Source organism: Emydura macquarii, unplaced genomic scaffold, assembly GCF_026122565.2.
Source record: "Emydura macquarii macquarii isolate MOO-44397 ecotype Brisbane River unplaced genomic scaffold, CSIRO-AGI_Emac_v2 contig_2768, whole genome shotgun sequence".
NCBI lineage: Eukaryota > Metazoa > Chordata > Testudines > Chelidae > Emydura > Emydura macquarii.
Window position 1 is genome coordinate 23418732 of NW_027132905.1, and position 27311 is coordinate 23446042.

The window sequence follows — 27311 nt, forward strand, 5'->3', positions numbered from 1 at the left end:
TGTATCCAGGGTCAGTTTCATCACCGTTGGTCAGACTATTGCATGTTTGAAGGAGGAAGAGAATATGCCTGCTCTCAGGGATGCATTGGCTCTTTCAGTCGGGAATGACACTGTTTGTTCATGGCTCTCTTTCACAAGCCAGAAAGGGCATACTGTAGCAGCACTTTAACTGGCAGTGGAAATGCAGCCACCTGTGAGGTGGAGCACTGCAGCCATTCATGGCATGTTGTACAAAAGATCAGAGGTCATAGCCAAGAAACCAGAGTAAATACCTGTTCTTATGAAAGTGACCCTGGGATTGTCTCCTTTCTTTGACAAGTACACAGGATGTTAGATTTTTAGAGTTTTATTTGAAGGACCTTATTATAGTAAATGACATAAAACCTATCCTTAAGCTGATGTAAATCCATGCAACTGTTGAACTCAGCAGAGCTTTGCAAGTTTACACCAGCTTCGGATCTGGCTCTCCGTTATCTCCTTCACAAGGATGAAGGATTGAGTCATCCCAGTCAGTTTACCGGGATGTTATCCCAGGGAATCTCAGTATTTCAGATCTGATCGTTAAATCTACTACAGAAAACTTGGCCAATTTTGCCACAGATAAATAGATATGATTACCTTACTATTTCAAGTATCCACAGAGAATACCTAAGGAATCCTGCAAATACTGAGGTAATATTATTACATAGCCTAAGCCAATTGGTAGCTTTGTACAAATTTTGCATAGTACTTTAAATTGTGTATATACATATATCCTTCCCACTGCCCTCTCGTAGAAATGCATCGCGCATCTACAGTAAGCAGAATTTGAATGCATTTGTTCACTATAGGGGCATCTAAGTATGCTGCCTGTAAGGTTTTGTCAGTATTCCCATTGCAAACCCCATTTTTAAAGGGGTAACACTTGGTAAAATCATTACAACCCTGAATCTAATTTTCCAAACTTTTTAACCTATAAATCTATTTTCACCTAAGAATTCGAGAGGCTGTGTTTGTTGCATGCTCAATTTCTCTCTTCTCACCCTCCATGTTCTTAGGATAGTTTTGCCTGTTTACTGCTGTGCTTTCCAACCTTTTACATTATTGACTTTTAGAGTACATGAAAGAATTTTTCATCCACGTCATTCAGATCATCACTAAACTGGATTGTATTTACTAGTTCTGTCCAGAATCGAATCAACTTGGTTATTTTATTATGAAATTAAGCACAGTGAAATTGAGACTCTAAGTCAAAAGAATACTGCAGGGAGATTTTGGATATAAATGTTGGCACTGCAGAGATTCTATATTTAGAACCATGGAAGTTCAGGATGGACAGCTGCCTCCCCAAGCAACCTACTCCGTATCAGTGTTCATGCAGGATTGTTCTGTTCCACACACTGTCTCATGAGATGAAGCTTTGACCCCTTCCCTTGAGAACTCAGTCTAGCAGATCCCCTCACTCGGAAGTTTTCCTGCTGTTCAGCTAAAAGTTTCTTTTTCTTGATTTCGACACATTTCTTCCAGTGATATGCCAGTGGTGTACAGAGGCCTTGAACTGACTGGAATATATTCAGATAGGTTGAGAGAAATTGGTCTTTAAGGTGGTTTGGGGAGATGAAATCCAATTCCCAGATAGGGTCAAGGTATGGGACTGAAAGACAGCCTCTTCCCATACTCCACAGCCTCTACTGCAGACTGAAGTCTGGAGCAATGACCATATCCCCTACAAGACACTTACATGTGCTCTTAGAGCCAATGAATCTCTATAAACATGGAGCCCTTGGCTCCCACCTTGCCACCTTCACTGCCCTTAACTCATTCATGCAATGCCAGACCCCAGACTTCTTTTGCAGTGTAGAAGGGGCAGGGAGGTAGCCCTTAGTGCCTGCTCTGCAACCAGCTAACCGAATGCAGGGCTTAAGAGGTGTGGCAGGCTTTGCAGTAACCCTCCACCCCATGGATGGATTTCACCCAGAAAGCTCTGGCTAGCTATTGCATAGAAATAACTGGTTGGCAGTGAGATTACAGCAAAGGTTGAGTCTTTAAAGCTCCAGAAAACAGGTTTTAATGAGTCTTAGAACTAAGGTGAGATGCTTCTCCACACATTGCCCAACTGATCCAGAATCTTGCTGTGGCCATGATAATGCCCTGCACTGCAGATATTATCAGCTCTCATACTCTGCAATAGCAAGGAAGAATTTTGTTTTCCTTTTATCTTGATTTTTCCAATTGTTTCTCTATAAACGTTGTTTATTTTAAGATATATAAAAAAATAAAGTCCTAAAAGTTATGTTATTGTTAACCAATCTATCACCTCATGTCAAGGCATTGTGGTTTACTGGATACTGGAAATACATTTGTGCCCTCAGTAAATATGACTCTTACTGTCAGCAAAACTGATTAAAAGAACAAGGCATTCAGATTTAAACATCTGGGCTCTACGGGGTACATTACAGACAGCATTTCATGCTTACTTGTGAATATCCTAGGGTTTGTAGGTTTATGTTACATTAAATATAATCAAATTAATGTATCTATGCATTTAACTTATCTGATAATGCCTGATCTAACTTAGTCTGACATTTACATTCTCTGCCTCTGCATTAAGAAAGATTGAGTTACAACAAGTAATAATGCAGCTTAAAAATATTTTCTGAGCAATAAAACTAACAATTGTGTGTCTGTAAATTGCATCGCCTTTAAACATTAAAATAGAGCTACTATTGGATGGTATTTTCTTCCTGGCAAGTAACCACCGGTCAGAAGGAAATGATAATTGAAGTCTTCCCCATCAACCCAAGAAGATATTGGGATAGGGTGGACTGCACCTGCTATCCCCTTGAGAGTGTTTCATTTGGGTGGAGAGATGAGAGTGAAGGCAAATGGCTTGATCACAACAATAATGCTGCTCTCATGTGGTCTGATCCTGTACCATTTAAGTCAATGGGATCTTAGAGCTTAAGCTGCTTAAGTCAGGGACTGTCTTTTTGTTCTGTGTTTGTACAGCACCTAGCACAATGGGGTGGTGCTGGTTCATGACGAGGGTTCCTGGGTGCTACTGCAATTAAATAATAATCTTGCCAGTCATTTCAAAGGGTGCAGGATGAGGTCTCTGACTACCTCTCTGCAATTGCTCACTTCCGTGGTAGGAACAAGGAGTAGCTGCCGTCCCAGATGATCTGTGGTAATAACACAGATGTCAGAAGGGCTACTGCACCATGGCACCCACACTGGAGTGATCAGTTGGATGAGAAGTGCACTGTAGAGTAACAGGGTCCTTTGCTTCTCGCCAGGTAGAGTTGTGTGCAACCTTCCTAATGAAACTAGATACATCTTTGAACTCATCAGGTTTCATGCTTCACCACAAAACCAGAATACAAGCCTGGATAGCTGACCCTTCAGTAAGTCTGGGCTGACTGTTGAGCCTACCTGTGGTGTTGGGTGAAAACCATGGGAAACTCAGTGGGTTTTTCTAGTTTCCCCTACCAAAACCATGTAAAACTTAGTGAAACCTAGCCTGAATAGCTAACTTCCAAGGAGTTGTATGAACCTCAGCTAGAAATCTAAATTTGGGTTGGCACAGTTTGAACCCATGGCACTAAAGCTCATTACCCCCTGATCAAAGGTCACAATAAATAAAAATTGCTGTGTGTTCTTTGATCCCTGTCTCCATCCACATTCTTTTCTCCCTACAGTGCTTCTACCCTAGCTACATAGGATGGTACAGATTGTGCCCCTGCATAGCACTGACTGTATTATATGTGCATTAGCCTTCCTTGTGTACCTTCATATGGCCTGCATGAGGTTTTTGAAGGGTTATGGTTAAAATCAGGCACATGTTTTAAAGCATGAGTTGGCCATTCTTATTTAGTTGAGTTTGAATTTTTACCAACACGTTTTGTATAAATTAATTATTCAAAACAATTCAAAGTTGCAGTTCTCACAGCAATGTAATTCTGTTACATATATATTAAGGCACAAGTTTCACATAATATTTCTATAATTAAAAAAGCCTTGCATTTGTTCAAGGAGGTTGAGTTACTGTTGCTGTAGTAACCATATCATTGACTTTCCTGACTTTTATCATTCCTAACCTTTAAATTCTCAACCATAACACTGCAATTAACATAGTTATATTGTTATTGCATTTTAATTAGATTTGTGCCTGGAGTCAGATATTCTCTGTTTTGCGCTCATGCTAAAGTTTGCCTATCATCCTTCAATTTTCTAAACCCACACACTCTCTCTGATTGTTGGGCATTGTTACAGCATGACATTGTTGCCAAAATATTTGAAATAAACTATATTTGCACAGAGAAGGTCAAAGAAATATAGTCTGAGGTGGCTTTTCCTGCTGAAAACAATGATGCAAACTATAAAAAGGCTCATGTCAGTCCTCTCACCCAAATATCAGACAGCTTAATAGGACCTATGATTCTAGTTGTGTTGTTCGTTTTATGCATGTAATTCCATCCTAGTATATCATTAAAATGAATTTTATTACTATAAAATAAATGTGAAAGACACGTCTTAAATATGAATTTTACTATGTCTTTCATGTTTACTTTTGGACATTTAAGTATGAATCTTTCTATAAAGTGCATAGTGTGTAGCTTTAATAGGCTGTATGGGCTATATTTTCATCACTTGCTTGAAGCCTACGTGAATGGGGTCCTCTGTCCATCTTACTTCCAGGACAAAGAGTAACTTTGCAGCTGCTTCATTCTTGGGACAGTGGGAATTATCCATCTGATGCAGGGGTTTTGAACAGTGAGTTTGAGTAGTTTTGTACACACTCAAATTTCCCTTTACACAGCCTTAGATAGTCACCATGGAGCACAGCTTCATGCTGCCCAGTTTGCTGTATCCCTGTTTGTCAGCTCTGTGCTAGTTTTTAACCATATGAGTACATGCAAGAGAGGAGGAGTAGGAGAATGAGGAGCAGCAGGTGATCAATATTTTGCCCCTTAGCCTTTGCATACAATATTATTCCTACAGACATACATATAGCAGTACATCATAACTAATTCAAACCCTATAAAGCAGAGCATCTTGCCAAAATCTTATACACACCAACTAACTGCATCCGGACCTATTATGCAGTCCCCTAACATCATGCTCACAGCAGAACTAGAATATAAGTAGGGCTAAATTCTTATGAGGGCTGATTAACTTGGTCTCCTTGACGATTTCCAGAAAGGCAAAAAATCTTCTTTCCTGCTTGTTATAGACTCTCTAGAGGAGACTCTCAGCTGTGAGAATGAGGTCTGAGTTTGTTAGGAATGTAGCAGTTCCATCTATAAGAATTATTGATTTTTGCAGCTTTATTGGAAAAATCAGTCATGCATTTCTTTTTTCAGGGGGTTGGCTATTTTGTGATTTGATTTGATGTTATCTCTGCAGGTTAGCAGCTGGATAGCATCTCTAGTACGGCATCCAGTTAATTGTTTAGCTCTGGCATGACCTAAAGGAACCCAACTAACATTTTTGCATTGTTCAAAATGTATTCCACTGAAGGGCTGACTGCTCCTTGGGTATGTGATGTGGAGGAGGTGACAAACCATGATCTTTACTTCCTAAGCACATCCTCATTATGAGCATGTACAAAGAATAAGAACTGTCTGATACCATGAAGATTATTTGACAGCAATTCTGCAGTCTGTGCTGGAAACAGATTTTGTGATGTTCAAGTGGTCAGTTAATCCTTAACAGAATGTAGATCTGTATTTATCCAGATTATGTATAAAACCGGTACCTAGCCTACACTGATCACATCAATATGACAGTGTTCCACTAATACAAATTGTCATGGCCAATGTTGCCCTCTTCTACACGGACAAAAAAGTAGTATCATCCCAGAGAAAACCCAGGAGCGCACTTACTAAATTTTCCCACACCAGTCCGTGTCATCTATTGGGCCAAATTCATCCTTGTTGCAGCTCCTCTGACATCAGAGGAGCTACTCCAAGATTGAATTTGGCCTATTGTCAGTCTGTATGTGTGTAATGTTGCGGTCAGAATCAGCTGTTTTTATTGGGGTAGAAAAGCAAACAGTACACCCTCAGTACATGTATTCCTCTGGCCCACTAGGCTCACAAAACACAGGTTGGTCTAGAGATTTTGATCTGGTCCAAGCCCTGGATCTGGTCTAGGTGTGAGCAGGATCTCACTGAGCATTCTGCTGTTGGCAGAACTGTAATTGGGCCCCATGTAGCAGCATGAAGTCCTTCTCTTGGCCTGAACTGGAGCCCTCTTTTCCTTGGCTTCCTCAATGCCCTCTTTCTTGATATTGGGGCTGGAAGTATGTGTACATATGAATGATGCTACCTGCTGTTTATATATAAAGGTCCCAATTCTTGGGTCTAGCTGTGCTGTGTTTAGTGCAGGACTCACACTGTATTTTGCTGTCCTTGACACTGAAACCAGATCCACACCCAGTACAACTTAGAGCAGCCTCAGTGCTGCCTCTAGCTGTGCCCAGATACCAGACAGCCCCAAAGAGCCTTTCTAAGGGTCATTGATTGCCAAAGTGCAGTGGTGCCCCAGCTCGGGAGCTATGAGGCGGATCTTTCCACAGGGATTAATAGAAGCCCACTGCTTGAATAATAAAATATGATTGAATAAAACACTTGAGAATATATTGTTAGGAACACTCCCACATTAGCAGGGAGATGAACTCTGTGTCCTACTAGATTTTTTCCATCTCTGACTTCTGTGATTTATGCTGTAATATGATCGCTCCTTCTTTCATTTTTCCTTCTCCCTTCTTGTATTCCTCCACTCCAGAAAGGTAGGTTAAGGACAAATAAAGTATTCCAACGAACGGCTGCTATGGAGACTTGCTTTCTTGTATATCAACAATTGACACCCTGCCAAGGGATTTAATATATCCCCAGTAAACAACTTCACATCTTTCCCTTTTCCATTTTTGTATTTTAATTTGGTGCCCAGATTTGGTGGCAACTGATGTCCTGTAAATATCATAGGCAAGCAGAGAGAGAGAGAGAGAGATTAGATAGATAGAGAACGAGACTGAGATTGGAAGAGAACTCTGTCATACTGTACATCCCCGGGCAATTTAGGGAAATTAGCTTAACATCATAATTGTTTGCACTATGAGTAATAGAATGGAGAGGAATCCGTAACTATTTTAAAACACTATAAGAGAGGCTCAAGCTAAATGTATACCTCAAATAAAAAAAACCCACCAGTAAGTGGACCAAAAAAATGCCATCCTGGCTAAACAACAGAGTAGAAGAGATGGTTAGAGGTAAAAATGCAGCCTTTAAAAAATTAGAAGTCAGATCCTAGTAAGGATAATAGAAAGGAGCATAAACTCTGGCACGTCAAGTGTAAAAACATAATAAGGCAGGCCAAGAAAGAATTTGAAGAGCAACTAGCTAAGCATACAAAAATTTACAGCAAAAAACCATTTAAGTACATCAGAAGCAGGAAGCCTGCCAAACACTTGGGCCACTGGATGATTGAGGTGCTAAAGGAGCGCTCAAGGAAGACAAGACTGTTGTGGAGAATCTAAATTAATGCTTTTCATTAGTCTTCATTGCAGATGATGTGAGAGAGATCCCCAACCCAAGCCATTTTTTTGAGGTGACAAATCTGAGAAACTGTCCCAGATTGAGGTTTCAGTAGAGAAGGTTTTGAGACAAATTGATAAATTAACCAGTAATAACCACGGGTTCTAAAGGAACTCAAATATAAAATTGCAGAACTACTAACTGTGGTATATAACCTATTGCTTAAATCAGCCTCTGTTCCAGATGACTGGGGGGTAGCTAATGTAAAAAGGCACCAGAGGTGATCCCGGCAACTGCAGACTGGTAAGCCTAACTTCAGTACCAGGCAAATTGGTTGAAACTGTAGTAAAGAACAAAATTATCAGACACACAAGATAAACACGGTATGTTGGGGAAGAGTCAGCATGGCTTTTATAAAGGAAAATCATGCCTCACTGATCTGTTAAAGTTTTTTTGAAAGAGTCAGCAAACGTGCACAATGTTGATACAGTTGATGTGGGATACTTAGACTTTCAGAAAGCCTTTGACAAGTTCCTTCACCAAAGGCTCTTAAGTAAATTAAGCAGTCTTGAGAAAAGAGGGAAGGTCCTCTCATAGATCTCAGTAACTGGTTAAAAGATAGGAAACAATGGGTAGGAATAAATGGTCAGTTTTCACACTAGAGAGAGGCAAATAGCATGGTTCCCCAAGGATCTGTACTGGGACCTGTGCTGTTCAACATTTTCATAAATGATCTGAAAAATGGGATGGACAGTGAGGTGGCAAAATTTGCAGATGATACAAAATTATTCAAGGTAGTTAAGTCCAAAACTGACTTTGAAGAGTTACAAAAGGAACTCCTAAACTCAGACATAAAATGGCAGTTGAAATTCAATGTTGGTAAGTGCAAAGTAAAACACATTGGATAAAAAATCTCATATGTACATACAAAATGATGGGGTCTAAATTAGCTGTTACTACTCAGAAAGAGAGCTGGGTGTCATTGTGAATAGTTCCCTGAAAACATCCACTGAACATGCAATGGAATCAATATAGCTAACCAAAAGGAACAATTAGGAAGAGGCTAGATCATAAAACAGAAAATATCATAACATAAATTATGCATAAATATAAATCCATGGGACAGCCACACCTTGAATACTGTGTGCAGTCCTCCCCATCTCAAAAAAGATATAACAGAATTGGAAAAGATGCAGAGAAGGGCAACAAAAATGCCTAAGGGTATGGAACAACTTCCACAAGAGAAGAGATTCAAAAGATGGAGACTGTTCAGCTTAGAAAAGAGATGACTAAGGAGGAGGATATGATAGAGGTCTATAAAATCATGAATGGTCTGGAGAAAGTAAATACAGATGTGTTATTTATCCCTTCACTAACACAAGAACTAGGGGGTCACCCAATGAAATTAATAGGCAGCAGTTTTAAAACAAACAAAAGGAAGTACTTTTTGATACAATGCACAGTCACTCTGTGCCATGGGTTGCTGTGAAGGTCAAAAGTATAACTGAGTTTAAAAAGAATTAGTTAAGTTCATGGAGGACAGGTCCATCAATGGCTAGCAGCCAACATGGTCTGGGACACAACCCCATGCTCTGGGTGTCCCTAAGTCCCCAACTGTGAGAAGCATCTGGCATTGGACACTTTCAGAGACAGGATACTGGGCTAGATGGACCATTAGTCTGACCCAGTATGGCCGTTTTTAAAGTATGCAAGATTGTTGATGCTTCTTGCTTGTCCTTTGCATCTCTCTCAGCTTGTGCAATTAAAGTCAACTAACCAGTTTCATGTTTGAGTCATATTCACTTTCACATCCTAACTCCCTAGCACAATGTTTGTTTATGCTTAGGTTAGCTATTTCTGTATTTGTACACTGTATGGGAGAATTGTTTAGTGACTTCCTTAGCTTTTCAATATCAGTATGGTTAAAAAAAACAAGCCTTGTTATTTATTATTACAAACTGAATTCAGTTTAGTTAAAAGATAAAACACTAACCAGGCAGTAAATAACTGGTCAGTGCCTACATCTCTACTATGTTTCATTTGTATTTTTATGCCTCTCCTGTGGCTTTAACTATGCCCAGTAGGTGTAGAAATTGAATGGTTAAAAATAACAAATAAGAAATCAAAGTCATGCTCTGATTTCCATACTCCTTGGCACCTCATTCATTATTTGCTAGACAGCACAGGGAATATCAGTAGCTCATTGAAGGAAACAGCACAAAGTACAAAAACAATCTGATTATCATCCAGAAGCCAAAAAAAAACAAGCTATTGCTCTGATTGCCTTTACGGCATTTCTATCTGTTCCTTAGGCACTGCTGTATCCTGCGCTTCTTTTCCATAGTACCCATTTTATTTATTTCAGCTGTATTGTGGTGGAGATTTTAAACATAATTTTTAGAGGGACATTTAAAGGTGGAAGTTCCTCAATTTAGGTGTGGTGGTTGTTGGGGTTTTTTGGTTTTTTCCTTCACATAAGTTGTAACTATGTTTAAATAACAGAGTTTGCACCCAATATTATAGCTCTATTAGACTGTCAATTTAAGTGCAAGAGGGATATTTTCATCCTGGAAGTGATGTAAACTCCGTCACATGAATAATTTAAAACTGGATTGTACAGCACAAAGGGGAATGATTGGGTGCCTGATCCAATGATCATTAAGTGAGCAGAAAGACTGCCATTGACTACAGTGTGCTTTAGATCAGGCCCTAGGTCATAGTTTCTCAACCTGTGGTACATGTACCCCGCGGGTATGCGAGACATAGGCAGGGGGTACGCAGCGAAAAACCCAGTGCAGGGAGGTGAGTGGCAGCCGCCGACTTCTGGGGAAGCCAGGTGGCAGCCGCCCACTTCCTGCCCAGTCCCACCTCCTAGCTGAGAGGTAGACGGCAGCCACCCCAGCTTTCCGCACCCTGGCTTGAAGATGGGTAGCAGCTGCCTGCCACCTGCCCATATCCCCGGGCCCCAGCCTGCGTGGAAGCAGGAGGCAATCGCCCACCACCCAGGCTGGCAGGCAGGCGGCAGCCACCTGCAACTTGCCCGTGTGGCAGCCCTCCTTCCCAGCTCAAAGCCTGGTGCCCAGAAAGCCAGGCGGAGAGCCCAGTGGCTTGCCCAGTCCTGGGGCCGGGCTCTACCCGCAGGTTTACTTGTCAGTTTCACTGCCCTAGCTGAGCAGTGAACTTGACAACTATGACAGCCCCAGATTTTACATGTTAAGAGGGGCCCACACAGTGTGATTTGCCCCAGGCCCACACCCCCCTAGGGATGGCCATGGGGAGTGCTGCTATCCACTCTTGGCCACTAGAGCCTGCTCATACCTCACAAGTTCCCACCTGTGTGAGGAGAACACCACGTGACCCCGCTATCAGGTCATAGTGATTGGCTGGCGTTTACTTTTGCTTCTATATGGGGGAAGAGGAAGGAGGGGAGAAACAGCAGGGGGTTTGGTGATCTGCCACAGCCACGCAGCCTTGCAGAACTCTCCTGCTTTATGAGAAATAGTCAGCCAGCGGTAAAAGGGAAAAAGATTGTATTTCTCAGAGTGGAATATTGAGTGTTGAGGTACTTATTAAATTTTAGTAAGTTAGGGGGTACTTGCTACTTAAAAGGTTGGGAAACACTGACCTAGATGACCTGGTTTCTCCCAGGTTGAAGGGATTTTATGGCCCAAATTCATGCTTTACCATCATGAGCTCACTAAGTGGAAAAGGCCAAGGGAAGCCCTTCCATCCCCTAGCAATCCCATGTCTGTTGGAGAGGGAAGCCATGATTTGATTGTTTAGTAGACTGGGCACTGGACTGGAATTCAGAAGATCTAAGTTCAGTTCCCAGCTCCATCCACAGACCCCATTGTGCACTTGGCCTCAATGCTCAGGCAGTAAAACTCCTTTATCTCATGCGGGTGCTGTGAAGATCAAATCCATTGACCATTGTGAGCACTCCAATACTGTGGTGATGAGGGCCATGTAAGTGCCTGCATGGGTAGACAGAAAGATTGCCCTGCTTGTCCCTCGCTATTTCTTTCTACATGTCATCTTCCTCATTTTCCCTGTTTAAAAAAAAAAACCTGCTTATTATTGTAATCTTTTAGAAACTTGAAAAAAGAGCAAACAGATGAGTCTTGCCCATTTGGGAAAGTTTTTCAGATTTTTATTTTCCCTGGATGCCCCACTGCCCTGCCCTCCAAGGTATCTGGCCCTGTCAGACCAGGGATTGCTACTGATTATAAATGGAATCAAGGTTCAGATCGAAAGTCCAAGTGAAGCACTCAGCATGAATTTGGACTTTGACCTTCTAGCCACAGGGTGACAAACTATTTTCAGTTTCACTAAATTTAAAAGTAGTTCATGCCATGGATAACTGTTATATTTATTTGTGTGTGTGTGTGTGCACACATATGGTATTTTTTATTATCACTCAGCTGAAAGGGTTTTGGGGATGGGGGAGGGGGCACGTTGGCAGACATTCATCTAAAACAGGGTTGAAGTTTTTCCCTAGAGTACCTATATATAACAAATAAATTTACTGAGCACCATCACTTCTTAGTTTAAATGGGCATTGAATCATATGGTTTTCACTGTAACTATAACTTAAAAATAAGCACATAAATAACAGGGATGATTTTGTTCACTGTTTACTATGATTCTGCAATGCAATCTGGATGAATTTCACCTGTCTGAAGGGACACTGCATTATTTAAATCCAGTATTAGTCTTCAAAACAAGCTTAAGTACTGCCATAGATTTTGCGCTGGCCCTCCACATGGAAGAATTTCATTAACTGTGAATATAGGAAATGTAAATTATTATATCAATGATAGTCTAATTAATTATTATATATCCCCATCTACTTTTGTCTCACCCAACATATATTAATAATGATATTTGTATTTATTATTTGTATTGCAGTAACACCTCGTAGCCCCAGTTATGGACCGGAGTCCCATTGTGGTAGGTGCTGTACAAACATATAACCAAGAGCTTACATTCGAAGTGTCTTTTGCATTGTAAGCTCTTTCGATCAGGAATTCTCATTTTCTATAGCACCTAGCACAATGAGGCCCTGATCTGATTGGCATCGAGGTGCTATTGCAATATAATTGTTCAATCATAATAGCATATAGGAAGTAAGAAGAGTTATTTGCAAATGTTAAAGTTCTGCAGCTCTTTATGTTTAGTCTTGTTTTTCTTATTACTTTATGTATCTATTATTTATATTTCTGTAGTAGCCCCTACTTTCTGCTATGTGCTTTCCAGAAAGCGAAGGAAGATCAGTTCCTGCTACATTGCTACAAGGAGCTCCCAATGAATTATTTTGATAGGAAAGCTTCTATATATTGTTTAATATTTTTTTTAAGTAATGAGTTGGTCGTGTTTTGATTCTAATTCCATGTGCAGTGTATATCAACCAGGTTATTCTTGTTTGAAGTGCCGGGGTCATGTTTGTGTTGAAACTGGCCTGGGAAGTATGACTGAAGCCATTCTGATTTAGTACCAAACATTTGGGTATCCAGGGTGTTGTTAGTTGTTGCTAATAATATAACCTTTTTTCTTAAACAGTTTTGTGTACCAGTTAAGATTTCCTTTATATCCTCTCTGTTTGCTAAAATCTCTGTTGCTGTCTGTACTTCCATGCCACTGGGGTCACCAGTGGTGTTAGTTGTTGGCTGTGTGTGTGTTCTCCCAGTGTATATGCTGTTCCAGCTCTGCGCAGATAGCCGATGCAGCAAAACATGATTGGATCACCTAATAAGACCTGAGGTCCATTTCAGTAACAAAGGCACCAGGCCAGATTTATTGCTGATGAAGCATGGTAAAAAGCTCCCTATACGTGCTACAAGTACACTTAATACATGTATTCCCGTGACAGTGGACCAGTTCAGTAAACAGTGGGACGTCCGTTCCTCACTTGGCCAGACAAAGACACTTTCTTTGAAACCCTCTTTGATACACTGATACAAACAAGTTACATATTGCCCCTCTGACATGGTAAGATACCACCCTCTGACATCCTTTACCTTGTAATGGATGGTTTGGTTAAAACATTTCTATTAGGTATATTATTGACTTTTCTATTTATTATATTGTCATCCTAAGGGATCAGTAAACTCTCATTATTTTTAAGGAACAATATTGTACCATTCCTGTTTTCAGGATGTTCTGGTACTCTCTTTTTGGAATGTGCTTGCATGCTCAGTGCCTATTACTTTTTTTTAGGAATGTGTGTTTTTGCAATACCAGCTCTGTTTTTGCCAGTTTCTGTGAATCTGCATGCAAGTTCAAAGCCTAACTTTGCTTTATAATAGCAGGGCTTGACTATTACTTTAGCTCAGGCCTCATACATGGCCTATTATACTAGGCCTTATGTCTTAGGCTTTTGCTTTCTACTACAGGGAATATAACGTCCCTGGATAATGATCTTTTGTATTTATTGAATTACTGATTGATGCAGTTAAGAGTTACAAGGTTGTCCTCAAGATACACCTGATGATTTCCATAGGATTCAGTGATCTGACACTACTTGCCAGTGTAGATATGGTACAAAAATATCTTCCCAAGAAATGGCCTTTTTGACTGTGAGCAAGCTAAGCATATCTGATCCTTGTCCAAGCAGTGAAGAGCAGAGGACTCAATGAAGTCCACTAAAGGACTTGCTGTGCCCATCTAATTGAAGCACTTTAGAGACTTTGCTGGTGAGTGCTATGGGAAGTCTTAAGATATATGGAAAGAAAGAAAATGAAACCAGACATGAACAATCAGCCTCACAATTCTGAAATGATAAAATTATACAGAAATATTTCTCATTGAGTGATTTATAAAGTGTCACAGAATCTCAGCCTTGTGGAACACATTAGTTTTTGCATCAGACTCTAATATCAAGGAGATTCATTCTGATTTTGCTTTCTCTTTTTTTTCTTTGCCTCCTTTCCCAGTGTTCTCCTTCCACTTACACATGTGTAAGGGTGTCTTGCTTTTTTAGATCATTCTCATCCTGTTCCTCTCACAACATTGATCCATTATTTTGTCAAAAATGGTGAACCGATTCCTGATATTAACTGTAAAAAGAATGAAAAACTATCTTAAATAACATTTTAATTCTCCCCACACATACACATTCACCCTTTTGCCCCTTGTAACATTCCAGCCGGCAAGCTGTGGACTGAAAGGTTCTGAGACTGAGCTCCCTTCTCAGCCTGAGAGGCACTCTCTAAAAGTCACGTCGAGGTACACTGCTGAAGAAGTATGAGAAACTTGCATTGCTGTTGCCCATGCTGTGCCTGTTCTGTGAATAAATAGGCTGTTAGATTCTGGGGCTGTCAATCTGACATTTTAAACAGGCACTATATCCTTCTGCGTTTTTTAGCTTCCTTTTGACATTTTCCATTAAACGTTATAGAAAAGATAAGAAGGAATTTTCTGCACACTAGGAATATCTCTACCCGTCTTCTCAACATGACAGGCCCTCTCTCTATACTATGACTCTGCATTCCTCTGTAGTGGTGAATTAGTTCTGAGGGGTAGATTTTAATATCCCTACTCTTGTTGAGAGGTACCTTAATCCTTCAGGAGCCTCACTAATTTCATTAGGACTACTAGGGGTGTTATGTGTTACTCAGTGTGAGTGAGAATGGCAGAATCTGGGCAAGCTTTTGGTGTCCAATCACTTAGTGCTGGGAGTAGCACTTAATTCTATGAGTGCTCACGCTGAAAAAAGTACTATGACCTGGAGTGAATATTGTAAAATCAGGACCTTGCTTTATATCAGTGTCTTAACATTACTTCATTTGGCAGGGCTTGATTTTCATTCTTAAAGGCGGTTTGTCAAAAAGCTTCAAGCCCTGCTAGCCAGATATAAACTCTGAGGGTATGGCTACACTGCAACATGCAGTGCGACGGCAGCACCCAGGGAGGTGCCCCATCTTGTTTTGATCCAGCGAGTTCAAATAACAATAGCAGGGAAGCCACATCAGTACTGTGTGTTCAGCCCTGTCTAGGAGCTTGAGTATATACTTGAGTGGCTAGCACATGCTGCCATGGCTTCACGGCTATTGTGATTGGAGCTAACTTGGGTCTGTCTACAAATGCTGCTGTCACATCTCTGATAGCAGCATAGATGTGTCCTGAGTAACAGACTGGCAGTGTGAGCTTCAATCATTATGCAAATGCACAGTTAGGAAGTTATTTTAAAACAGGTATTTTAGACCCAAGTAAAAGTTTGTCGCACAAATATAGTTTAGATTTTTTTTAGAAAGCTTATTATTTACTCTGTTGCTCATAATGGAGATATTTTGGTCTATTGTGTAAACAGGCTCTTAGAGCCACTTTTTGCCTAGCAGACCATAATGGCTCTCCTGTCTCTTAAGTATTTATTTGGAGATAATATTTTTAAGTGCCTTTTTGTACATTTTAGTAAAAATCCAAAGTAGCCACTACCTGCCTATTCACTTAAAATCATTTTTCATAGTTAAATACAGCCATCATTTTAACAGCTTTTTAAAGAAAAAAAATCATTGCCAAAAATAATTAGATCTCATTGTGGTCTAATTATGTGCTAGCTTTTTTTTCTTTTATTTAAATGGAAGCTGTTTTTTATATTACTGGAACACAAAGTCTCTCTTTGGAAGGCCACAAATTGAATGAACTCTTACAGTGGTGGCATAGTGTTTCCTAGCAACATCATGCCCACACTAGTGCTGCTTCCTTCACTCTTCAAGCTAAAAGCAAAGTCATGTCCATTAATTCCCAGCTGCACCTAAAACTTCTCAGAGATTTTGCTGGCTCCCTACTGTTCATGTTTTCGTCTTGCTCATATGTTGTGGAGCAAACCTGCTTCTGTGATCTGTTTATCTCTCTCTCCACAAAAAGCAAACCCTGAGTGTATATTCGCAATTAATGTTCATTTTACATTTAAAACAAATCATTTGTCCTACAGCATGATGCCTCCCCTGATGCATTATCATTATAGTCACTCAAACAACATGACAAGCCAAAGATAAAATAAAATGCCTTCAAAATATTTCATATAGTGCAGTATGCAGGCAACATTTTGCAGCTAAGATCAGTAATGCAAAAATCACCTTTCTTTCAAGCGAAGGGGGCATTGCGTAGTTTAAATACACAATAGCAGCAGTGGAAGAAAACTCATAGGGCTTGTTAGTATCTGCTGATAGTTTGTCTACATAGAATGAGTTTAATGGTCTTAGCACCATTCACAGAAGACAGTTAGCCACATCACAAAACCCACCACAATTTACATTCTTATTGGCAGTCTCAGCAGAGAGGCCAACCACTGAGTGGGCATGAAGACGGAATTCCCATTTAACTGCTATAAGTGATCAGGGTTCAAGCACAGTGGTGGGGACAGTGTGTAGAAACTTTGACGGCTACCATCCATAATGGGCCTGGTCTATGGATAAGCACAGGACTTTAGTGTCCAGATCTCTCAAGCCAGGACTTTCTCAAGCTCACTGTTTAAATGGGAAAAAAATGTAAAAGAAACATACAAAAATATGCAGAACTGAAGATGGATGGTGCCAAGTGCATCCCTCACTGTTTTCTGATAGAAGGAACAGTCGTGTGCTGGGATAGTTAGTCAATTTCTTTGTACTTGTGCCTTGTACTAACTTAGACATGGTAGTGGAATAATCTGTTTATTAACAGTCATAGCTCACGATCAGTGTGGTAAATACAGAGAGACCTAACACATGGTGCTCCACATGTTCTCCCAGGAAGATCCAAGAGTGCTGCTGCAGGGCAGAAGTCAAGGCTGGCTCCAGACTGAGAATACGGTTTGCCACAAGAAACAATCTAACAATAGTATCTCAGCCCACTGCTGTCCAGGATAAGGAAATCTTCCCTAATTCATCCTGAGGATCAGTCCGAAAGGTTCTTCTGAGATCACAGTGACTCCTGGGATTATTTGGATTAGGGTTATAGAGAATTAAAATTAACATAGAAGCACGATTTGCTCTGCCAGATCAAACCATTGGTCCTTTAAGTCCTTCCTCCAGTTATGACCAAGATGTTATCCTTCAGAGAGAGCCCCATGATGTATGGTCTGCAAAGCTGTGTATAGGGGAAAACTTGCTGCCTGATTCCTGCAGCAATAAGATTAAATACCAGGAGCAATTACTCAGTGTTCTATGACAATTATATAGACAACATGATTAGGAGATTGAATTTCAAACCTTAGTGAGAGGGTTTGAACCACAATGATCCTGTTTCCACAATAGATCAGATCATTTTTTCTATTTCTAGTTGTCTTCTCTCTGCTATGTATGCCACCCACCCCAGTCTGTCTGCAATGTGAGAGAGAGGTTTGTTGCCTGACTCTCCAGCCTTCTCTCCTCCACACTCAGTGAGGAGTTATTGGTATGGCTCAGGTGTGGAGTAGATAGTGTAGAGAGGAACTATTGCCAACATGTGTGTGTCAGGCTATGAAATCCGCCCCCATTCTTCCTTCCTCTCCATTCCCACCCTTTATTCTCAGCAGTGGGAATCCTGTCTGTCTGTTTTCAATGAGTATTCAAGCCCAGTACAATTCTACCCACTAAGACAATTTTACCTCTGGGAAGTAGATTGACAAATTAAGTTATCCCATTATCCATGAATATTTGGGTGGTACATACATGCAACCTCCCAGACAGAATATTTCAGTCCCAATTCAGTTGTACTGACACTAAATAAGAGCATAGCTGAAGACAATCACACTATATATAATTTGTGGGATATCCTTACTAAAATGTCTCTCAGGAAAATATAACATGCTAAATCCTGACATAAATAGACGTAGTAAAAAATGGCTGTCTTTTAAAGGAATGCATCTATGTACCTCCCTTCTAAAGAGAGGGTTTTTAAAACAGTTTTGCTGCAGGTTCTTTATATTCCAACTTCATGTAAGGAGAAGCTTTGGTGGCTTCTATAATACACTATATAAAAGGCACAGGGCATGTTGCCATCCTTGTTTAAAAATAAATTCTCCTACCTAGATATATATGGAGAAGTTATTTTATATTAAAAAAATGGGCATAAAATGATCCTGTGTCAGCAAACTGTCAATTCTGTCCACAACAATTAAAAATTAACTCAAGATCTTAAGTTATGGGGGATCCAGTTACATATCATGTGACACTTTAATGCATACTTTTTATGAAGCTGTGAGCTAAATATGAATGTCTTCCCTACCATGCCCCTCCCCACTCAGCACATGCCCAGTACCAGTGAGGGTATTTATTTATCCCACTAGCTGAAGCTGCTTTTTGTGTGCACAGTGGTATTATTTCACCTGCCTAGAGCATCAAATCTTAATGTAAATTAGTATTTCTAGTACTTATCTTCTTCATTTCTTCAACCAGATGGCTGCCCTGATTTGTGCAATGGCAATGGGAGATGCACGCTCGGTCAGAACAGCTGGCAGTGTGACTGCCAGACCGGCTGGAGAGGGCCTGGATGCAATGTTGCCATGGAAACCTCCTGTGCTGATAACAAGGATAATGAGGGAGGTGAGCAAAAGTCTTCCAGTTCCCAGTCCCTAAAGAACAGAGGGTTATATGCACTTTTGTCATGAGTCACTTTACTACAGAAAGGCCCTCTCTCATACTATTGTCAATATTGTTGTTACATTTCCTTTGAAACAAATGAGATGGAGAAAGCTGTGTCCTCGTGGAAAGATGGTATGACCTGAAAGGCCTGCTTTTGAAGACAGAGGACCAGAATCCAGCATGGTATAAACCCCATTGCAGCCATTGGAGTTTACACCAGTGATGAATATGGCTTACAGTCTTAGAACTCAATCCTGCCCTCAGATATGCAAGCTCATGCCACCTGGTGAAATGTAAAATCACTTACTATGCATATGTGCCAAAGTGTAGCAGCTGATTTAGCAGGATATTTAGCAACATTTATTCACCTTTGTACCAGAAGCCGAAGTCATGCTCTCAAATGCACACACCATATAAGTCGTCATAGCTCACTGTGTTGTATTTTCAGAGCACATGCCGAGCTGTAAAGGACTTGATCAGTTGTGCTGAACAAATCTATCTGTGTTTACATCCTGAGGTCTTTATTCAGTTTTCATTCTGTCTGTTACCGAAGCAAACTAACATGAAGTAAAAAAGGATTTGGTCCAAGATGGTTTTCAAGGAGGGCTGCAGTACATCTTGTTTTCTAGAAATTTTCATTTCAGAGTGAGCAGGCCTAGAGCACAGAAGTTCCTAAAAGCTGTCCAGTGTGGATGTCTAGTCTCCTGATAAATACATTGCCTAGTGCACTGGAAAGGGGAGAAGAGACCTCTAACATTTGTCAAATGCTGAGATTTACTAAATAAACAAGGATCCTCAGAATCTTTCATTTTTCCTGAAGTAACTATCTTGTATTATTCTTAGTGGCCTTTTCTTCTGACACTCATCAATTTCATGCAACTTCTTTTCTTCAGTTCGCTACTTTTGTTTGGATCTCATTTATTTTAAAGAGCATGTCTGTTGTGTACTGATGAAGTATTTTTTCTGGAGCAGTAGCTGCAGAGAAATGTTTTGGTTATGGTATTTCCCAAAACTTTAGGGAGACTCTTTATTCTTTGGATGATTGCTTCAGCAATGAAATTGCCTTTAAAATGAGTTTCCTATTCTTGTATAGTATTTAAGGCTTACAGAAAATGTTTAATACCCCCAAATCCAAAAAAAGGGGGTTTTCAGTTCAGTAATGTTAACCAAACATTGAACAGCATTTGTAAGCCCTTAGATCTAGATTTTCCCAAGAGCTCAGGACCAGATTTCCAAGTGCTCAGTACTGGGGAAAAGATTTTTAAAATTCCACAACTCACCCTGTGAAAGCCTCTTTTGCAAACCTGGCCACTAAGGCCAAATTCTGCACTCAGATACCCAGATATGAACACGCTCAAATGTTGTTTTCAAAGTTGGGATCTGAATCTCAGTTTGGCAGCTGTTATCTTACTCTGTAAGGGCCCAAATCAATTTTCATTAAAGTCAAAGACTATATAAAATGCATTTGCCAAATGACAGAAATATAATGTTTATCATCAATAGCAAGAAATGTGATTGTTAGTTCATCTTAACCATAGTCAAAGGGGAATGTATGTAAACTGTCTCTAAATGTGGGAACTGTGAGATTTGAGACCTGCAGACCATCCAGTCTCTGAATACTCCCAAGCACACTCAATCTATACAAATATTCTAACATTGCGTTCTCTTCATCTATTCCATTTGTTACCAGTTGTAATTGATGACAATGCTCTGTGTCATCATCTATAAAATGATGGAAATGTGCAAAGTGTTGTTTTAGGAGGGGAAGGATCTGCTTCTGTGTTCTTAAACACAACCCTTATAAAAAAAAGTCTTATAGAATATATTAAAATATTATAACCTTTCTATAAGTGTTTTTCACCATCTTATAGAATTTAATAATTATTTCCTTTACAAAGAATTGTATAGGATAGTTAAACTTATATGGATATACGTCTCTATTACATTCTGTATGTATGTAGAGTAGTCTCTGTAGAACCATATTAAACTTTTGTAGAACTCTATTATTATTATTTACTATATGTTGCAGGAATGTTGTAGAAGTTCCAGCCAAGATCAAGGCACCATTGCGCTAGGCACTGAGACAGCAAGAGTCAATCCCTGGAGCAAAGAAATTTTAGTCTAGACTATATGAACTATAGTCCATATAGAAAAGAAAGGCAGAGGGTGTGAAAAAAAATAGTAACCCCATTTTACAGATGGAAAACAAATGGCTAGAAAGATAGAGGTTATAATTATCAGAAAGACTCAGCACCCACAACTGTGGCCAGAATTTTCCAAAGAGTTTAACTAAATTTTCAAAATGGCTGCTGCCTACTGAGCAGTTTTAAAATTCTGGCCATTTCATTTAGGTGCCTATGTGGAAGCTGGATTCTTTTGAAAATCTAGCCCTGATTGCAGGTGCTGAGCACTTTGGAAAGGCTAGCTGAGTATTTTTGAAACTCTGCACCACATGACCTGTCCAAGGTCACCCAGGGAGTTGATAGCAGAGCCAGGAACTGAACCTATATTTCCTACAGCCCAGTCCAGTGCCTTAACCAATAGATCATTTTGCTCTTTATTGGTTTCATCCTTATTAAATTCTGAGGATTTTTTCTTAAGAAGGCTTGAGGAGATATTCAGAATCCATCCACTTACCCACTTCTATCTGTGTTGTTATACAGTGCTCATCATCATGCTCACTAAGCCTCCCTCACACACAGGCACCCATTCACCTTTTTTTAGCCATCTGTCAGTGTATTTATAAGGCCTATATGCAAGCTCACCCAACTTTTTTACCATCCTGCGGTACTATCCTGTACTCTCAACACAATGTGACTACAAGGCTAAAGTATTTTCACTCCTGATCACCCTTCAACTTTTTAAAAATGTGACCACACCAGTCTGAGTTCTTGCCTATTAAATAACCATAACATTTCTCTAATTCTGTGGATGGAGGCCGATTATCTTGAGGAAAAAAGCAGTCCATGTTTTTCATGCAGGCTTAGTGCTTTTAATATCACACGTTTTGTGTAATCTACAGAGTTATTTAGTAACTTTTCTGTTGATTTTTTCTATTATGTCCAATGTCTGATAATTTCTCTGTGTATGTGTTCCTTTTTCTTTGTTTTCTTATGTCTAACTTCTAAGTTAGATATACCCAGCCGCTCATAAGCAAGATATTAAACTATAATGCACCTGGCTCGCTGTACAATGGCTATTAGCTAGACCCACATCCTTACCTAGGCTGGATTTTCTTGTCATAGCTGGGCCAAATCTTCATTACACGGATGTCAGTAGGAGTTTTGTCTATGGCTTCACTGGGACTGGAATTTGTCCCTTTGTTTTATAATCTATTCAAGTCCGAACATGAGCTCTAAATTTTTTTCCAAGAAGGAAAACAATCAAACTACAAAACATTATACTTGATGTTTCTCTAAACTTTTTGAGACTAAATTCAGTTGTCCCTGAGGCCGATTATTCCCAGAAGGTATGCATTTGTCCCTGTCTCATTGGGAGTTGTGTATGATTATTGCAGGTTTACTTCCATATTTTGCAATCAGTATGGGAATTCTGTGGCCCTTAATCACAGAAGTGTGGCAGAATTCCAGGGGGGGTTTAAGTCTCTCAGCAGTCTTTCTTTTTGAGGACTCTACGTGCTTTCCTACAGACTCCAAGTTTGGCCCTGGGAAATACTCCTATTTTTATCCTGACTAGTCACGGATCAAGTCCAGACATGTGCCTACTCAGGTGTTTACTCTGATCCTGTTCAGATCTGCAGTGGTGCTCAGATTGATTTATCAACAAAAAAAACTTTAAAGGAAAGGTTTGTTTGTTTGTTTTTTAAAAAGGAAGAAGCCTGATTAAAAGATAACATTTTCCTGCGGCCAACTCCCTTTTTAAATCTTTTCAAATTGTGATTCCTTTTGGTTTCTAAAAACCAAAAGGTTTGAAGTCCATTAAAATACTCATTGTGGCCACTTTAAAGCCAATCCTAGTCTTAATCAAGCCCTCAGTATTTTAATAGTTATTAAGCATCTTTTGGGGGTATTATAAATACTTACAAATAGTTGAATCAAATAATCATATAATTGTGACTAGAATATATAATTCCCCCAAAAGCTATGTATAGCCATTTAAACCACTGTGGACTTAATTTAAGAAGGTTAGGTATTAGAAACGAGATTGCAGGGATGGCAGAAGGATACATTTATTTTTAAATTAATTTTTCTTTGGACTTCCTTTGTTCTGTGAGCAGCTGAACTGTATGTGAGACCATTCAACAGTGTCTTTCCTCTTCAATTTTTTTTAACTTCTGATAATTAGGATCCTTCTAAATCCTGAAATGGTTATAGTGTGTCAATACAGTCTACATGAACTGTGTATGACTTGCGAGAGAGCACCTAAAAGCGAAATTGTCAGTGTAGTGGAAGGCAGAACTCACACCTCTTTCTCCAAAGCAACTAGTTCCCAACATGAGACAAGCTAAGGCAGCCTTGTCAAAATGCAGGCAGATGAACTGTTGTTAACTTCCTTGACGTGCTTGACCCTTGTCACAAAATGCTACAACCTATCCTCATTTTCTAGATCAACATTTTCCAAAATAAGGCATTCTCTGAAACAAGTAGTGAAATGATTAATAAAAAACAAGTGCCCATTTTTCATCCTAGAGCCTGGCATTTCAAATATTGAGACAAAATTATTTTCGGTGTTTCTACATTTATTCATGCTGGGTGAAATTCACCTTTGCGTTAGGGGACTCAAGTGGTGCAGAGGCCACGGGTGAAGTGGGAAATTTGTCCATCATGCTGCCAAAATCAATTTTTGTTTTTTGGCATCAGTTTTCTCCAGGAATTATTCCAAGCCCACAAAACAGCCACTGAGTGCTTTCCTGGGATTTGTATGGAAGCTGCAATGAGCATTGTTTAGTGATTATATCAGGGGACTGGGAGTCAGGACTTCTGGTTTCTGTTCCCAGCTTTATTGCTCATTTGCTTTGTATATGTTAACACAGCATTTTGGAGTGAGCTCAAGCCCCAGTTGACAGACTGGGGAAGCAGGGCTCACGCTAGTGCTCTAAAAACAGCATTATAGACAAGACATTGAAGTTGCAGCTCAGGACAGAGCTCAGGCTCTGAACCCCTCCCTACTCTGTAGGCTTCAGAGCCCGAGCTCCAGCCCAACCTGCAACTTCAAAGCACTGTCTGCACTGCCATTTTTAGAGCACTAGTGTGAGCCCTGCTTGTCCAACTCTGTTGTCCCAGACTGGGAGGTTTGCTCCCGTGGACACTAAATCACTGTGCAGACATATACTTTGTGGCATCATTCAAAACAAACTGTGGCTCACTATTCCCGTCTGTTTATTTCCTTAGTGTTACCCATTGTTTAAAAATCTACAACCATTATCCATATTTTAAGTGCTGCGGGGAACGTTCTTATCAGTCTTCCATTGCCTCACGGCACTTCAAAAATTTGAATCGTCTCTGGAGAGTTTGTATTTTGTGCTCCTCGTGAACTACAGGCATTATATGAACTCCTGGGGATTTAGGCACTCAAGTTTGAAAGTGCTGGCCTTAGCTTAGTTTCCCTGTTTGTAAGAGGAGGATAATAATGTGTGTACCACACAGGCAGGCAGTGAGGATTATTTTGCTAATGTTTATAAAGTGATTGCAAAATGCAAAACTTTGTGGAAGTACAAAATACTGTAATAGCTCTTTACCCTCTGTGTTATTTTCATCACTTGTGTGCTGGTTTGTTATTTCTGGTGGGATTTTTTCATGATGATGATTTTTTCATGATTTTTCATGATGATTTTTTCATGATGATGATTTGGTGCCCATAAAATGCTGAACAAATAAATAGCAAATGTTGTCTGAAGAGTGCCCTCACCTGTTAAATACTCACTAGTGCCTGCGTGAGTGTGTGGATATGTTTTCGTTGTGCTCAGCTCTCTGTAGTCTGGAAGCATCCCAGTGCAGTTGGCAGGGATCAGTGGAGCAGTGAGGGTCAAGTTAGCCTTGAGTCCCATCATGACTGCTGACTGCCCACTAAACTCTGAAATCTTTGGTACTGCGCAGCCCAGTAAGCGAGAACTATCTCCCACTCTGAGCCAAGAACAGCTCTTACTTTTTCTCTCCCTCCCAGGGCTGCTTTTCCTGGTATCTTCTCTCCTCTCCCCTCCCGCTAAACTGCTCTAATCTGGAGCTGCATGCTGCATACTTGCCTTTAGTCTTCTTTTTTTGTCATATTGCCTGCAGATGTCTAATACTGCTTTGTATGTCTAAGCCCGCCAGAGCTTTTCTTCTGTGACACCAAATCGTAGCTGCCCCTGAGTGGGTGAGCAAGGTGGGGGAGATAATACAAGAAGCTCCTTTCCTCCTCTGCACCCGCGTAAGAGGCGGCCACAATGCTTGTCGTCCCTGAACTCTGGGCTGGGTGGGAATGTGTCTAGCACTTCTAGCTATACTGCACTTCTGGTAAGGGGGATCACCTACCACCAGGAGAGAAGAGTGCTAAGGAGTGTATACTAAACTTGGTCCACAGCTGTAGAAAGTGTTGCTTTACAGTGGGCTCCTATTTCCACTACCATCCCCAGCATCCTAGAGGCATTATGCTGGCATAAACTTCCCTCAGCCACAATTTTCATGCTACAGTCTAGGCTATAACCCCAAGGAGGTGACAGGCTCTTGTAGCCATGATTTAACTCTTAGCTTTCCATATCCCTTTATATTTATTTTACTGCTTTTTATAGCTCTGACTGCCAAGGCACGTAAGCACTGCCATTGCAGAGAGGAAAATCAAAATGGACAAAATAAAATCAATCAATCAAATGCAAAACAAAATATTATAGGAATGGGGAGAAGGGCTTACATAAAGCCTCAGAGCTGGCTAGACTCTTATCTCTGACCAGCTGGCCAGGAAGTGAGTTCCAAATGAGGGAATCATCCCAACTTGTTGCCTTCGGCTGCCCTTTTTACAGGTTAAGATTCTGCATCCTTTAGACTTTTATGCTAAATTTGTTTTGGATTGGAACAGGGGTGCAGAGAATAGGAATAATCAGATAAACCCCAAAACTGACTGTGCCCTACCAGTGGTTCTATTGCCTCACTGAACACACTTCATCCAAAAGCTTAGTTTTCCAAAGGCATTGAAAAAACCCCCAAATCACAAGAGGTGTAGTATAAATGTTAAATAGAATGAAATGGAATCCACATTGTTTGTTGGACAAATCAGGAGTTTTTTCCTCTTCTTTTCTTCTATACATTTCTTCCCAAGTTAATTCTAGTTTAGTGACTAAGGGTGAACTTCTGCCCCTGGATATGTGCATACACCATTCCAGTGGGCTTCACAGAGAGTTCTGCACATCTCAGAGGGCATATTTTGTCCCTCAGTATGTTACTGTACAGCTTTAGCACTACCATGAAATGCAGTCAATGCTAATTCTGCTTGGCACAATAGGCTAAAGATAGTGAACAAGAGAAAGTGAGCTATCTGCTCCAGTGTGAGGTTTTCTTCAGTTCAAGGATGAAATGCATTTCTGGCGCAATAAACTGTTCAGGGCAGTGTATTTGATCTATTGAAAGGTTGTGTATTTGAGTTTGCTTAGAAAACGTCATTTCTGAAATTAAAGAAAGAAAAAGAAAGAAAGAAACTTGCATGGCTGAAATAAGCATTTGGACAAGCTTTGCTTTTAGAGAACTATGAATCCTGTGATTTGATACTGCATCAGGCTCGTGACATTTAAGATAATACAAGTATTTCACAGCACAAAAGCAAATCATGTAATTTAGCTTGCCTCAACAAGCATTGCCTCAGCAGGGGTCTCTAATTCAGCACAGACAAAAGATTTTATGAGGTTCTCAATACAAATACCCACAATTCTCTGGAAGCAGAAAGACTCCCCAGAGTCAATACAATGAACATGGTGCACATAGTCATCTTTAGAATATCTGGTGTACTGAATGCTTGAAACTTGTTATTGATAGTTTTGGGAGAGAAATATTCTGCAAACCTTTAATAAACTTCAGTGTGGCATCTCTGCAAAAGCTGGCTTTTAAACAAGTTTAGCAAAAGCCAATGAATCTGCGTGCGCTTGTGTATGTGTTTAAACTTAATAAAGTTACTCGGGCATGTTGCATCTTCAACGCATCTTTCTAAATCCTCACAATAGCCCTGTGGGGTCAGTGACTATATATTATTAAACTCATGCAAGTGATGGGGGAAACCAAGGCAGGAAAATTAATGCTTACATATGACAAGCTTGCACAGGTACAGA

General features: G+C 40.2%; 1 protein-coding gene across 1 annotated transcript in view; it reads left to right on the forward strand.

Annotated features, from left to right (window-relative positions):
• Positions 1–27311, forward strand: part of TENM2 (teneurin transmembrane protein 2) — a 722842-nt gene that overhangs the window by 626899 nt on the left and 68632 nt on the right. The window contains exon 15 of the mRNA XM_067566613.1: positions 18872–19018. Within this exon, the coding sequence (XP_067422714.1) occupies positions 18872–19018 (147 nt within the window). The remainder of the gene's footprint in view (positions 1–18871; positions 19019–27311) is intronic.